At 35.2% G+C, this 16,732-nt stretch overlaps 1 protein-coding gene across 1 annotated transcript; it reads left to right on the top strand.

Moving 5' to 3' along the window:
* The first annotated feature begins 493 nt into the window (after window positions 1-493).
* On the top strand, window positions 494-7,486 carry tmem263 (transmembrane protein 263). Its single transcript, XM_048168939.1, has 3 exons — window positions 494-769; window positions 2,349-2,419; window positions 5,997-7,486. The coding sequence occupies exons 2-3, from the start codon at window positions 2,356-2,358 to the stop codon at window positions 6,293-6,295; spliced, it is 363 nt and encodes a 120-aa protein (XP_048024896.1). The 5' UTR covers window positions 494-769; window positions 2,349-2,355; the 3' UTR covers window positions 6,296-7,486.
* The last annotated feature ends 9,246 nt before the right edge of the window (window positions 7,487-16,732 follow it).

Below are 16,732 nucleotides of genomic sequence, written 5' to 3'. Positions count from 1 at the left end.
AAAAGTGTTAGGTTGTGCCCCACTCTCCCTTCCCATACCACATATGTTGTTTGTATGATAAACATAAAACTATTTATAGAATTAATGCATTTTTTTAAAACTACGTTTTAATTTCCTTTCCTGGAAATACTCTGCAGGAAAATGGTAAAGCTGGCAAGTTCATCAAGTTCACCTACATTTTAACCCTAAAACACAACACAGTTCAATGCGTAATTCAAAATATAAAACACCTGTAAAAAATCAATATGGAACATTCCTTAACACAGCACTTTGGCCCCTATTTTTACAGACTTTTCCTAGAGTTTACTGATTCTAAAGTGAGTAGTATCACTTTGCACTTTCAGTTATCACTTTGCTGTCCATTCTCACAAGTTAGTTGATCCATGTCCATTATCAGGTCTCAGTCAATAAAAAACCCAAGAACTCAAGTGGACAGAACATAGATACACCCTTCATTTTCATCATACTTTACATACAGGCAAAGTAAAGTGAAGTCATTTCACACGCCAGAACTAGAAACGTCACTTCCTTTCCTATGTGTCCACACTGGTACGTGGTTAAAAACAGCTAGGGCGCCACGTATACATTATGCAAAGATAGGTCTTTATAAGAAAAGTCTTGTCAGGTCCCAGATCTATCGTAATTTTAGCGTGTGTCTTTTTGAATCGCTGAAGGGAGCAGCATATTTTTCCTTTGAAACAAACAAGGGGTGGAGACAGAAGTTTCCAACTTGATCTGCAGAAGTTTATAGCAGCAAACTTCTAACACAGTAAGTATACACTACATCTGGCAGCGTTACTCTTGCATGTTATACAAGGTGTTGTTGATATTTTATTCTAGTTATGATGTGATGCATAAGAGCTTTATCGACATGGTAGACAATGGCTGGATTGTCTAGTAGCTAATGCATATCTTACCTAACGTCATGTAACTGTCGTTTGATGAGCTGCTGCCCTGTTTTCATTTAATTTTCTTCAAAGCTAGTCTGTTCTCTCTGCCTGGTTAACATGTTTTCTTCGAAAAGGGTTTAGCGTTATATAGCTTCATTTCCTAAAAGCCTATATATTGTTGTTTCTCACCTAACGCTTAATTTTAGGTTGAAATAAAGAAAACAAGGAGTTAATTTAAGCTTTTATTCAGCACCCAGAGGAAAGAAAAGACTTTTCACAAAAGCGCCACGTCAGATTCAGTTCACAAACAAGCAAAGGTTTCTAGCGACGTTCGATTCATGAAATGAATTATTCTTTTGAATCATTTTCAATGAACCGAACTGTTCACAAATCAAAATCGAACGAATCCCTCCAAACGGTTCTCGAGGGACCCATTAAATATTTCGAATAAAACGGACTGGAAATATGTCTATGACTTGATATTACATTTTTACACACAGGAGACTTTATTTTAATATATAACATTTTATTAAAACATGCAAAAACATTTTTGTCTGAGTGAATAATTTGTGCTATGCCTATTAGTTATCGTAAATGCAAAGTATATTTAGTTTAAATTGCTTTGTTTTTATGAGCTGAATCATGGCTGCAAAAGACTGAATTTAAGAAACAAAATAATGAATCATGTCACTGACCACATGCTGTAATTGGGTCAGTCAGGACATAAAAGAATTGCTTTATATTTATATTCGAAAGAACCGATTCAATGGCACGAGTCTGACTATCCTTTACTAAAGTTCGTTTTAGGACAGACTTGATACTATAATGATGCACTGTTCCAAATGTTATGTCATAAAGTTGTTTCAAAACCCTGATGTTCTAACACTCATTTCCACTCATTCTATGATTGCTTACGTGTAACTGTACACGTATTAATATACTGCTCAATGAGCTGTATTTTATCTTTATTGTCCTGAGTTAATGTAGGATGATAAATGATTAAAGTGTAGCACTGCATCACAGCTGCTATGTTAATATTTAATTATGATTTCTTAATTTCACTCATATCATATGGTTTACTAGTGAAGATATTTATCATTTCAATTAAATATTCATATATTTCATGTTAATGATTCAAACCATTTATGAACCTTGCTATAGTATATCCCATATGCATTCATTTTATTTGTCTTAAAATATAGCCCTGCCTTCAGTCTTGTTCTCAGTGTTTGCTGCAATGTTGACAGGGTGTTGCAGCAGGTTACATTTTATTGACAGAGTAAACTGGTCTGCCTTGTTCTATGTTGGTGTTTGTTGGGTTGAAGCCCACATTTAGTCACAAGCTTTCACCTTGTTTTCTGTCTTTCAAGAATCTGGGCAGGACAGACATATTACAATTTCTTCTGTGGAAAATGAAGAATGACATTCTAACTGCCACTGTTTGTATTTTTTATGTAGGATAAAAATGAGTGAAACAAACCAGCAACAGGATGAGTTACCTGCATACTTGAAAGATGAGCCTCCAGCAGGTACTGGAAGTTATGCTGACATTTTAATATCAGACTTTACAGTTCTTCATTCTTGCAACAACCGGGCTTTTATCTTAGCCCATTTTATACAGCTGTCCTTTGTACATCTTCATGCTAGAAAATGATAACCCTCTGTGCCACATAGTGGTGCTCTTGCACAATCCAAGACTGACACTGCCCTGTATTTTCCAGTCTTAATTGTGATATGTAGTAGATCTGGTTATGAAATTGTAGATATGGTTACTGAGTTGGTAAGTTGTTAATAATAATAATAAAAAAAGATTATTGAAGTAAATTTTACAAGTTTTTCTACTTCAAGATTTCACATTTAATTTATTGGTACTTTGTTTCTTTGTATTGTTTGTGAAATTTAATAGCAATTTTCTGAGTGTACCATTTTTTTTCAGTGTATAGTAGTAGATCAGGTTATAAAATTATGCTCCAAAAGTGTTTAAGACACTTAAAAATTTACGATTGACATTGCTTTAGATGACAAAATCTCATTTCAACTGGCATTTATTTTAAAGCAAGATGCCAAGCACACTTTTCAAGCAAAATATTTCACAAAATAAGTTTGTTTTATGATAAAATGATAGCTAAACTCTTTATATGCATAAATATAAAGTAAAATCATGCATATTTTTCATTAGAAATTTGTTGCCAGATACTCTATTTATTGTATTTATTGAAGGTAAAAGCTTTAAAGGGACAATATATAAGATTTTTTTAATTTTTTTTTTTTATTAAAATATTCAAAAACCACTAGAACAGTGTTACATATTTTGTTTACTTGTGCACTTACATTATCCCAAATGTTTCTAAGAATATTTAAATCCAGAGAAATAAGCTTGGAAACCATGGAAAGACCAAAGACGATTTAATATACTATGCGTTTTATTAGACAGGTGAGCAAATGTTTGGGTAGATTCATCGACCGAAAACTAATTGTTATATAGCTCAACACAGTAAGTCTTATTGTTTAAATCTCGTTTTCTTGATTTACCACGAGTACCATGTTTTACCATGCCTAATATGGATCTAGCTTACTGCAGTCTGCAACAAGTGTCTCATAGCAGCCGCCGAGCAAACGCAGAGTAGCATTATAACAACTTTCAACACACAAATGTGTCTAATATCCCACATACTGTACGCTTGACCGGAAAAAGCGGAAGCGCTTGTCTGCGGTATAATAAAAGCTCCACTGCTCTCGAGCTGTGTGTCGTGCTTGTCTCTCCTAAGCAATTGCTCCAGCGGCCTCGTTCCGCTCCAACGGTTTTCAGCCACACCCTCATCCATGAATATGATTTCTGCCCAAGTCTCGTCGGATTCTTTTCCACCGGCTGTAGACGTGAAGACAACGCCTCCCATGATTCTGCGAAATCAAGGCGTCATCAGGCTATTTGTTTTGAACAAGCGACCTCTAGTGGCGAAAACTACATAGTGTGCCTTTAATTGAAGTATGAAATTGAATTTAATTACAAGTAATTATTATTGAAATGTAGATAGTATTTTAATTGTATATAGGCATTCACATCATTACTTTATTTATTACTAATTTTTATTATTTTGGTTACACTTTATTTAAGGTGTCACGAAACCATAAAACCTGTGTCTTTGTTACAGTGTAATTATACATTTAAGTACAGAGTAATATTAACCCTCTACAGCACAGCGTTGCCCTCAGGCAACGGAAAGTTTTCTTAAGCCCTATGTTTAGAAAATTTTTCTTTAAATGATAACAACCAATTAGAAAGGTCGAGAAAGTACCAAATAACAGTCCAGTAAGGTGTTGGAGTCAATATCAAGCACCATTAAGAGGTGGGACGTCCTGTTCTGACACATGGTCACAGGAGCACATGGTGTGAGAAGAAGGCAATATTATTTGCTTTAGTAATCTTATTTAAAACGACATGAACTGTACATAAAAAATATGTGTGCGTGTATGAAGGTGTAGAGAAGACTTTTGTCAGGTTTTATGAAGTTTTTTTTATTTTGCATGTTCAGAAATTCAGTTTTTCTTTTCGTTGCTTCAGGGCAACGTGCGATAAGGGGTACTTTTCGAGGAGGTTTTAGAGAGTACCTCTCATTGGCCACAATTTATTATAAGAAGGGAAGATGCAAGGTTCCTGGGTGTGCAGGAACACCCAAAGTGATGTGCAAAAATTGTAACATACACCACTATGTCACAGCAGAGAAGAAGTGCTTTTTGAAGTTTCGTACAGGAATGAAATCTTATTACATGAAGTACATTATATAGCATAGCACACTACATGATACAGAGCTATGAATGTATCAAATTCAGTATATCAGTGTCTTTCAAGTGTTTTTCCCTTTTTACTTAATGATTTCTTGAATGTTTTTTTAAAAAAAATTGATTTTGATGATGATTTTTGTCGCAAAAAATATTTTGGGGGAGGGTGGGGGAATTTTTTTTTTTTTATCGATAAAATGTTCCCAAATGAACCAAAAAATGATGTGGAATATTTTTTTTTTCATGTGCCATCAACATGTGTGCAGCAGAGGGTTAATTGAGAACATGTATTTTCTAGAGTTTAAAGGGTTAGTTCACACAAAAATGAAAATTCTGTTCATTAATCACTCACCCTCATGTCGTTCCACTCCCGTAAGACCTTCGTTCATCTTCTGAACACAAATTAAGATATTTTTGATAAAATCCGATGGCTCATTGAGGCCTGCATTGACAAGTTAATTTACAAATTCCCAGAAAGTTACTAAAGACGTATTTAAAACGGTTCATGTGACTACAGTGGTTCAACCTTAATGTTATGAAGCGACAAGAATACTTTTTGTGCACCAAAAACAAAACAAAAATAACGACTTTATTCAACAACATCTAGTGATGGGAGAAGTTCAAAACACTGCTTCATGAAGCTTCGAAGCTTTACGAATCTTTTGTTTCGAATCAGTGGTTTGGAGCGTGAAAGTCACATGATTTCAGTAAACGAGGCTTTGTTACATCATAAGTGTTTTGAAATTTCAATGGTTCACGTGACTTTGGCGGTTTGATACGCGCTCCGAACCACTGATTCAAAACAAAAGATTTTGTAAAGCTTCGAAGCTTCATGAAGCAGTGTTTTGAAATTGCCCATCACTAGATATTGTTGAATAAAGTCGTTTATTTAGTTTTTTTGGCACACAAAAAGTATTCTCGTCACTTCATAACATTAAGGTTGAACCACTGTAGCCACATGAACTGTATTAAATATGTTTTTAGTACCTTTCTGGGCATTTGAAAGTGTAAATTAACTTGCTGTCAATGCAGGCCTCACTGAGCCATCGGATTTTATCAAAAATATCTAGTGTTCCGAATATGAACAAAGGTCTTACTGGTGTGGAACGACATGAGGGTGAGTAATTAATGACAGAATTTTCATTTCTGGGTGAACTAACCCTTTAAGGTTAGGGTTAGTGTTTGGTTTAGTTGCATGTAATTATGCATCATTTACTGTTACTGTCATTACTACAGATGGTCCATGTAACATGTAATAAGGACACTGTAAAAGTTTATTTTAGACTGCTGCTCCATTATCTTAACATTTTCTTTTTTTTCCTGTAGATACCAACAAAGACCATCCCCAACCCCAGCCTGGCATGTTCTCTAGGGTGGCCGGTGGTCTGTTCAGTGTCACGAAGGGGGCCGTTGGGGCCACAGTGGGTGGAGTCGCCTGGGTTGGAGGGAAAAGCTTTGATCTCACGAAAACTGCTGTTACCTCAGTTGCATCTGTGCCAGCGATGGGGGTGGGGCTCGTGAAGGGCAGCGTGTCTGCCGTGGCTGGTGGCGTGTCCGCCGTCGGCTCCGCCGTTGCCAGTAAAGTTCCCATTGGCGGAGGCAAGAAGAAGGACAAGTCTGATTGAATCACATGGCTCTAAGGTACTTTTGTCAGAAGCATCTGCATCGTGTCTTCTTTGACTCCTGAGAGAGTTGATTGTGGAGTTCACACTTGTGTTACGAGCATATTTGGACCATATCCGTCTGCTTGACCGTACCAACAAAACGTCATTCGCAAGCTGGGTGGCCTTCATCTGCTCAAAGCAAGAACCTTTGTTTTTGTGTTCTTTTGGAATATGACATTAAGTGTGTGTTGTATTTAGAGTCAAACTGTTTATCTCTGAACTATGAAGTGTTACATTTCTGACCAGAGATGGATAAGTGGATCTCTAAATGTTCTGTTTATGCTTTACTGAGCACACAAAGGCACATGCTTTGTGTCTGTTACCGTACATGCAAAAAAAATCACATATGTTTTAAACACACCTTACAGTTGAATTGCCTCAAGCCGATAGGAATGAAGATGAAGATCAATCAAGAGTCCCTCAAGGTGCTGTGGGGGAAAATCACAGACTGTGGGGTGCTGATGGTGGCGTCCATCCATCTGATTGAGTGTTTGTGAGATTACTTACTTTGTGCCTCTGGGGTCCACGTCGATCCATGCTGTCCTCTCGCACAACTCCAGCGATCTCTCTCTCTGTGTCACCTGAAAAACACAGAAATCACAAGCATACACGCACACTCACACATGACGAGCTCTTGTGTTTAGATTTTGTCAATCAACTCTGAATGTTCATGGAACTGCGGGGAAACATGCATGACAATCTACATCAAACAGAGTCTCTCTGTTTTGATGACTGTATTCCAAAACCCAGTGACATTTTCTTTTTTCTTTTCCGTGTCATTCTATTATTCACTGTCCTTTTTGCTTCTTTGTTCTGTTTGCTCTTTTTACTCTTTAATGTGAATTTTTTCTTTTCTTTTTTTTTTTATGGGCCAACAAAGAACCACATGAGGTGGCAAAGTGTAATACAGTATTTTCTTCTATCAAGTATTTGTTTTCCCTTTACCAAAGATTACAAAAAGGAAAAAAAAAGTGTATTTGAGGATTTCTTTTGTGTTAACGTTGATATGCAGTATACTTTATGGTATTCAGTGTACTCTCTCTTTTTAGATAGATAGTTATCAAATATATAGTAATGTTTCTTTATTGTTGTTTTGAGGCAATCCATATTTCAATGTAATAATGTGAATTGAAATAAAGAAATATCTCCGTTGCTTGCGATGTTTACTCTTGTGGAAGGTGCAGGCCTGGCGCCAGGACACACAACTTGGAGTGGGGGGGGCATTTATATTTCTTAGAGGGGCCAGCGACCATAATGAAATTGCCTTGTGAGATCATCGTGGGAGGGGAGGGGATGATAGGCTTGAGATCATCACTGGGGCCAAACCTATTAAAACTAAAACATTTTTTTGTTTGTCTGTTTTAAAAAAAAAAAAGCTGAAATAAATATGAAAACTTTAAATGAAACCATTAAATGAAAAAAGTTGTACTAAATAAAAACTAAAACTGATATATAAGTAAATTACTGTAAAGCTATATAGAACTACACTGTAAAAAAGAATTGTTGGTTTAACTTAAAGTTACCTGGTTGCCTTAAAATTTTGAGTTCATTGAAATTAAAAATTTGAGTTAATACAATGAAGGTGATTGGTTTAATCAAAAGAAACTCAAAGTATTTTTATCTGAACCACATTAATTATTTAAGTTGATTTGACAAAAGAGAAAATGCTGTGATAACAAATCATGAAAATTATTTTTACTGTGTATAAAAAAAACAAACGCCAAAAATGAACCACATGAGGCATACAAAATTGCTAAACGAAAAATTAAAATGAAAACTCAAAATAAAAGCTGATTCAAAATATTAATAAATAATATAATCACAAATAAAAATACTAAAATAACCTTTTCCATTTGAAAAAAACGCTGACATTTCTTTGGTGCACTAAAAAAATGTTCACAGACCATAACTGGTCTGCTTAGTGTGCATTAATGTGGATGCTAATATACAATATATTTTTATTTTATTTTATTTTTTTATTTTTTTTTGCATAGTAAAATAAAACCTGTAGCTGTAGTTTTCCTTTTTTTTTTTTGCCAAAAAATGTTGTCAGATAAATAACTTAACCAAGTTAAGTTGTTCTTCTCTCATATTTAGAATATTTAAAAAAAAAATGTTAAATATTTCCCTCATATTTTGATTGTTTAATCAAACTTGTAGGGTCAGTAAAAACAAATATTCCCTCTGGAAATCACATTTGACCACTACTAGTTTTCATTATAGTTTTGTTCTTGGTGTAAATGGGTCTTTAATCTGGTCTGGCTTGCTTTTACTATTCTAATACATTCCAAATGGGTCTGGTGGGATTCAGATAGGGTGAGATTATGGACCATCCCGTTGGCCCACAGCCTCTAAATCCTCAGGCTGTGCGGCTCGAGACTGCCAAAGGACCCCCACAGGCCCCCCAACACTATTTTTTTTTCATTAAATGTTATCCAACCAAAATATGTACTGTATTTCATTTTTTTTTCATTTGCCAAAGTGGCTGTTGAAGTAATGGAGGATAAAGGGTCTACCGCTAAGGAAGGGACCCTGCAGGACCACAATCCAATGAGTTGAAGGGCAGGTCAGTCAAGTTTTTCCACACCAAACTCAATAAACTATTGTTTTATGGACCTGACTTTGTGCACAGGGCAATTGTAATGCTAGAGCAGAAAAGACCCCAATTTACTTAAAATGTTTGTCTAACATGTTATTAATGGGTGTAGCTTAAATGGGCATACCTGTTAATTAAAACTAGGGGGTCTGCATACTTTAGGGCTGCAGGGCATGAAGTGTACCTCTATAAACAGCAGACAGATCCCTGGCTTTCCTTAAAAGGTTTTGTCAGAGTAAAAGTTAACCAGTGAATCACTTAAAAGAATCAAATAAAACAATTTAGAACACAATATGTCTCTTTTGTGCAGCAAAAGTGATTTTTCCCTTATATGGGTGTCTGTACCTTACAGGGAGAGGAGGCGGTAAAGCCTGTCAATGGTGAACAAACACTTGCAATCAAGTTCCAGTCCCAAGGTCATGCCGGATGTCAGTGTCTAATGCTTAGGGAATGAGGCGACAGGGGTCTTCCCCACTCTGTCACCTCCTGGAACAAATTCATTCCTCACACTCCTGGAGCTTCTCTTTCAGTAAACACTTTAAATCAAAAGTAGACAGTGAAATTCACACTGCAGGGGCCACAATCATTGACTTCAGCCTTTTGATATTAGGATGGTAGACGGTGCTCAACTGAGTTATGAATACCCGTCAAGGGTACAAAGTCTATGTTTATACTTATTCTTAGTCTGAATAGATATGCATTTAGCCATGTCAGTGTTGATGAAAGATCTTCATCTAGCTAGGGCAATGAAGGTTAAAGGGTTAGATCACCTAAAAATGAAAATTCTGTGATTAATTATTCACCCTCATGTCGTTCCAAACCCGTAAGACCATCTTCGGAACACAAATTAAGATATTTTTGATGAAATCAAAAAATAGACAGCAATTTAATCACCACTTTCAAGGCCCAGAAAGGTACTAAAGACATCGTTAAAATAGTCCATGTGACTAAAGTTGTTCAAACTTAATTTTATGAAGCAATGAGAAAACTTTTTGTGCGCAAAAAAAAAAAAAAAAAAAGACTTTATTCAACAATTTCTTCTCTTCCCTGTCATTCTCCTACGCTGTTTATGTTGGAGACATAGTGCAGCACTTCCAGGTTCTACGTCAGAATGCTGGCTCATTATTGGCCGGCTCCTGCGTTAGCATCACATGCATGCGTTGTGGTGCTCACATGTACAGTGTCAGCCAATACTGAGCCAGCGTTCTGACGTAGAACCCAGAAGCCTGCACTGTCTATTTGTTTTCACACACAAAAAGTATTTCTATATCTATGGAGGGTTCAGAAAGCTCTTGGATTTCATCAAAAATATCTTATTTTGTGTTGAACGAAGGTCTTACAGGTTTAGAACGACATGAGGGTGAGTAATTAATCACAGAATTTTCATTTTTGGGTACACTAACCTTTTAAAGCGAAGCCTGGTACTGATATGTTTATATAAATCCGATGTGCTCAGACCTTCGATTATGAGAAGACCTTGTGGCTATACTCTTAATATAGGACCACATCCAAAGAGGAGCCGCAAGCTTGAGCTGGCAAGCATAAATTAGTGGTGACAGTGTTGAGAGGGAAAGAATTAAACATTCACATCCTGATTTTTCTTTTCTCTTTCCCCACATTCACTCCATGATTCAGGCAGCCTTTCAGCAAATCAATAATGAGGCATGTATGTAACTCGCCGTGAGCTGAGGGGGCTTTACACTTCAAAGACCAAATATAAGTGGTTGAGTTGTTATAGGAGGTGGTGTAAGTGCTTTCCTGGACTGTAAATAAATAAATAAAAAAACACTATTTTCAGAATCTGCTCTATATGCTTTGGCTAAAAAATGCACAATTCAGATGGCTGTTCATCTTTTTTTTTGTTCCTTGTAAAAAATTTACTAAGTATATGGTTAAAAATGGATTCAAGATGAGCATGAATGCTGTATTTCCTTGTATCAGTTCCATTAGACAAATGTGTACTGTAATCCTTCTATGGATGAGTGACAGTTGCTCCTTATGCTTGATTTTGTGACACCATCTGTGTAGGTGAGATGTTGTGAAAAACAAATTAGCATAGATTAGGATAGATTATATATTATTTTTCCCTCACAGTGTTAGTTTAGTAGGCTATTATTAATATATTATTAAGTCAAGTCAAGTCAAGTCAAGTCAAGTCACCTTTATTTATATAGCGCTTTTTACAATGCAGATTGTGTCAAAGCAGCTTTACAGTGATAACTGGTATATAATTTTGGCTGCTATAGCAGCTCTTAAAGGGATAGTTCACCCAAAAATGAAAATTTGATGTTTATCTGCTTACCCCCAGGGCATCCAAGATGTAGGTGACTTAGTTTCTTCAGTAGAACACAAATGATGATTTTTAACTCCAACCGTTGAGGTTGGAGTTAAAATGGTCACACTGGTTAGATGGTTAGATGGTCACACAATGGTTAGAATGGTCACACAATTTATAAGAGTCAATAAACATGCACAGACGAATCCAAATTAAACCCTGCGGCTCGTGACGGCACATCGCGCTCTGACAACGGCAGTGATGTCTCGCGCATATACTTCAATGAGTGCCAGACATCACTTCCGTTGTCAGAGCGCGATCAGACATCACCAAGCGAATGCTGAACGCAGTTGGATATAGTGGTGTTTTAGAGGTAAAAAATGATATAAACACTGTTCGTTTTCTCGCACAAACCGATCGTTTCGTGTCTTAGGACACCAATGTGCCGCCACGAGCCGCAGGGTTTAATTTGGATTCGTCTGTGCATGTTTATTGACTCTTATAAATTGTGTGGCCATTGACTCGCATTATAAGACTGACAGACATCAACGGTTGGAGTTAAAAATCATCATTTGTGTTCTACTGAAGAAACTAAGTCACCTACATCTTGGATGCCCTGGGGGTAAGCAGATAAACATCAAATTTTCATTTTTGGGTGAACTATCCATTTAAAGAAAATGGTGTCAATGTATATCAAATGTTGAATATCAAATGTCAAGTCAAATGTCAAGTGTCCCCAACTAAGCAAGCCAATATATTATAGCTTGAATTCATATTAGGTAGTTGCCAATGTAATATTTTTCATTTTCGTTTAGTTTACATTTTTCATCCAATATTTATATTTTACTTTATTTCAGTATTATTTTCAATGACCAAAAATGTTGTTTTAATAGATTTAGCATTAGTTAACAACACTGTTTCCTCAGTAAAAATGAGGGGTTTCAGAGGGGTTTTGAATTAGAATAGAAAAGAAAAGAAAAACTTTTAAACTTTTTAAACCTATATGGACTATAAATTGAAGCTTTACATTGGTAGTTGCCAATGTAATATTTTTCATTTTCATTTAGTTTACATTTTTCATCCAATATTTATATTTTACTTTATTTCAGTATTATTTTCAATGACCAAAAATGTTGTTTTAATAGATTTAGGCATTAGTTAACAACACTGTTTCCTCAGTAAAAATGAGGGGTTTCAGAGGGGTTTTGAATTAGAATAGAAAAGAAAAGAAAAACTTTTAAACTTTTTAAACCTATATGGACTATAAATTGAAGCTCGGAGTAATGTGTTAAGCCAAGAGGAAAAACGACACAAACATATTTCAACTCAACAAGGGCTCAGATTCGTTATCAGGGCTTGAGGTAAACAGTGTTGAGGACATTGCTCACAACACTCAGAATCTTCCTTCAGGGTTTAAAGAAGAATTATAAGGAAAACTTGTTCTTCAGTAGACCTTTCAAAAATGAAGCACATCATGTTGCCTATACAAACCTCTGCATTATTCTTCTCCACCATTTCAATTGGTTCATTAGCTTTAATGCCCCCATCTTAATGAATAAAAGCTTTCTTCTTCCCTTTGTCACACTTTGACAGATGGATTGGAACTTTAAATCCTTTAGGGTTTAAAAGGTTTTTAATCAAATCTTTTTTTAAGATAAAAAGTTTTTATCCAAAATAACCTGCATTGAGAGATATATAATCCAAAATGTGCTATAACTGACAAAATGTGTCAAAATGCTTACAATTTTTCTACAATATGCTAAATATTCAACAATATGCAATATGCCAGCCACGTTTAGGATCAAGTTTGCAAGAAATACAGTAAGTAAGGCATGTCGACATACATCACAATCTTCAGGCTCAGCACAAGGACTTCTGAAAGATCAATTACAGTGGGCGAGCAAAACACTGCACAGGAAACTGGGGAAAGCATAATTTATTTACATGTCTGCTCTAAGTAGTGTACAACAACAGGCAGCAGGGAATTGATTTAAAAAAAAAATCATCTCTGCAAGAAACAATCAAAGAGTTTGTTTGGCTTTGATCTAGAAAATACATATCATGTTTTCTTATCGGAGCATGACAGTCGTCGAGTGATATGTTTAATTACCCCAAAGAAAACAGATTATAAATTTTACGTAGATGCCTTGTTTGTTGTTCTTGTCTTCTAATAATTTAAAACTATTAATGAGATGGCAATGTAACTGTTTAGGGCTCTGTGCAAATAAACCAATTGCAATGTTAATGTGAGAAACTGTAGAAGGTAATTTTTCTTCATGCAATCAGCGCATTTGTCTTTAAAGAAACATCCTCTGCCAACAATACTGTAAATAGCTGTAAATGTGACTTTGACTGTCCTCAGCAATGATCTTGTGGACACTGACCCTGAGGATGTCCTGTCAAACAAAATTAACTTTCAAGTCTGTTCTTCTACACTAGAAAAAAAGATTCAATGGGGTTCTAAATAGAACCCTAGGGTTCTTGACTCAATTTTAAAGAACGCTTTATGCCAAAAAGGTTCTACATAAGGAGAAATGTCTTAAATGATTGTATAATACTTTCACATTCTAAAAAAAATCTAGTGATGATGTAAGTTTATGAGCTGTTTAATTCAATGATTTTAATTCAAAAATGAATCAACAAAATTAAAACAAAATCCATACAATGATTTCAAGATGGAAACTCATAAAAGGTTCTATGAAGCACCTTTTAAGATGACAGAACCTTTTAAGGTTCTACAGTATATAGAACAGTATATCTTAGTTCCTTTATTTCAATACATGAGGTTTTCACTCATTTTTTTTTTTTTTGTAATTCAAGGATATTCTCTCTGTATATTCACATGGGCTTTTATTTAACACATAATATACATATTCATTATGTGGCTCTCTTATACTTGATTCTGATTGGTCAATTGCAGCATTTGGCGGTCAGATGTTTTACTGTTGCCATGACAGCTGAATATCAAATCGCTCATCAGGTTAACTGAAATTGGCACTACTTTAATGTCTCTCATATCACTCCATAGACTCACTCTCTCTTTATTTATACAAATGCACTGTAATGCACTATTATTCCTTAGTGGAAGCTTTAAAGGCAGGGTAGGCGATTTGTTCCAGAATTTGTTTTTTTTGTTGTGCTGGTTGAAAGTCTCTTCACATCCTGATAGCAATCATTAAGTTAAATTTTCTAAATGCATTTATATGTATATATATTGTCTGCAGAAGGCGTTGGACCATAAAATGTTCATCCAATCATTGCATTCGGTCCGATGTCCTACCTGCCTGTCAACATAATGTATTTCCATACCTCCACGCACCCTGCTCGCGCATACATCACATGTCCTCACCACAACGAAACAGCATTCACCTTTTACAGTTCCTCCTAAACCCCAAAAAATTAGCTTATACTGCGTTAATGCCATAACTACAGTAATTAGGCAGAGATGGAAACCCGTGATGTTATACCCTGAGCGGTTCATGACTCGAATTTATGCGTTTCAATGGCAACACTATCAACGCCAAAATTAATCTGCAGCAGTCAGGTGGTACAGGTCAGTGCTCTTTAAGTTGTTGATGTTCATTATTATTGTAATTATGTTCTATTTTTATTACTCTTCTTTATGTAAAGCACTTTGAATTATATTGTGTATGAAATGTGCTATACAAATATAATTGCCTTGCCTTGCCTAATGTTATGAGCTTTGAGAAATAAGGTAGTTTAACGTCATCTCTCGTGACGCTTTTGTTTGCTCCATGCTGTACTCGTTCATGTGTTTTGCTGTCATGCTGTTTCGGTTGCAGTGCTCAGTGACTGACCAACTCTGCATAGCATGAAACTCACTGATGACGTGCATTCTGTTTTTCTGTGCATTCTTTTTTTTTTTTTGCAAATGTCCATGCATTCATACTGCATTCATTATCAAAGCACTTAGAGTTTAAATCGAGAAAGAATGGTAAACAATTCACTGAACAGCAATGGAGCCTATTAACATACTGCAACATAGAGCCTAAGTGAGGACACACAACATTTGTAGTGATGTGATGGCATGGCATATAATATAATATGTTAATGTAAACAATAAAGAGTTTATATGGGCAATGTTTTGTAATAAACCAGTATATTATATATATAGTATAACCAGTACATTACAACCATTCACAACAGCATGCCGTAATGAAATCTCTGTGTTTGCTGTAATGGATTCCTATTATTGCATCCAGTTCTATCATTTCCAAGGATTGATATGAAATAAATATAAACAGCCTCTGAATGCCCTTTAAATCTTTTTAAAGTAGTTACTTCAAAGAGATTATCTCTTGCTACCAACAATAATACAACAACAAGACATAAGAATACAACCGACACCCATAGGTATAGTAATGTACAGACCGATTTGACTAATTTTATTTATGGATATGAGATTTTTGACATCTGCATAGTAACTAAGTTATGGGGAAACAGCGATTTTCTGTATTGCAAGGTGCCTCCCTGTTATTTTCTCTTATTGTTCTTGTGATCAATTTTTATCTAATCCAATGGCATCTCTGGTTCTGTTCACATACTTTAATTTGCTTCTTGGTGTTTCTTCACTTGTATGTCCTATAGATTGTTTTTATTTATTTAAACCAACACATTTCAGTTCTTTACTTTTGAAGGTCACATTAAAGCAGACTTAAAATTATTAAAATTAATCATAAACAATTTAAAAAAATAAAATATGATAATCTAAACAGAACAAAAAAAAAATTCATTTTAAATGATTTACTTATTTATGAAAGTTGTGATGTCATTTCCATTTTTATCAAGAATTTTGCCTCAATAAAGTTTGTGTAGTTGCTTACCAAGTGGACAATAGCGGTGGTGCCGGGGCTTGGGCCCGTCATCGCTGCTTGCAGCTATATTTCTTATTATTTTTATTCAAGGTTTTGTGGAATTTTGGGGACCTTAACAAGCTCAAAATCTCTAGAATATTGACACACACTTCAGAATCCACGGCCATTATCCCTGGGCCAAAGCTGAGTGTGGCGGGGGGCTCTACAGTACCCCCTTGAACGGTGTCAGGTAAAAAGCATGCTTGAGGAGAAATATGAGATAAATAATATGAAACAATGAAATTTATAATCAAGATAATTATCACCTGTGAGACTTTTTTTTTTTTCTAAAATTCTGTCATATGTGAAAATATTAATATTTAATTGTGTATATTTAGGATTCACAAAATGCAAGCTATGAAATTTGCTTTAGCAAAACAAAGTCAGGCATTTTGTTTAAAAAATGTTTAAAATGTCATTCCCACTAGAATGTTATCAGAGACACAATACATCAATTTTCTGCGGCAGAATTAATTTGTGATGCATGTAAATCCACTTTTTATGTTTAGCAAGTTTATTTGCTTAAAAAATATATATTTTCACAAAAAAGAAGTGGCTTTTAGTCAAAAAGACCCTTTGAAATATAAATCAAAGTCCTAATAATTGGGAAATTATCTTGCCAGATTTTAATCTACAATGTCATGGTATGGTCA

Source organism: Megalobrama amblycephala, linkage group LG19, assembly GCF_018812025.1.
Source record: "Megalobrama amblycephala isolate DHTTF-2021 linkage group LG19, ASM1881202v1, whole genome shotgun sequence".
Lineage (NCBI taxonomy): Eukaryota > Metazoa > Chordata > Actinopteri > Cypriniformes > Xenocyprididae > Megalobrama > Megalobrama amblycephala.
This window is presented reverse-complemented; position numbering and strand designations above follow the sequence as displayed.

Bases quoted from the DNA above. Each gene is read 5' to 3' on its own strand.
- tmem263 (XM_048168939.1), top strand. From the start codon at position 2,356: ATGAGTGAAACAAACCAGCAACAGGATGAGTTACCTGCATACTTGAAA. The intron at 2,420-5,996 runs GTACTGGAAGTT...TTTTTCCTGTAG, and splicing joins GAAAGATGAGCCTCCAGCAG to ATACCAACAAAGACCATCCC.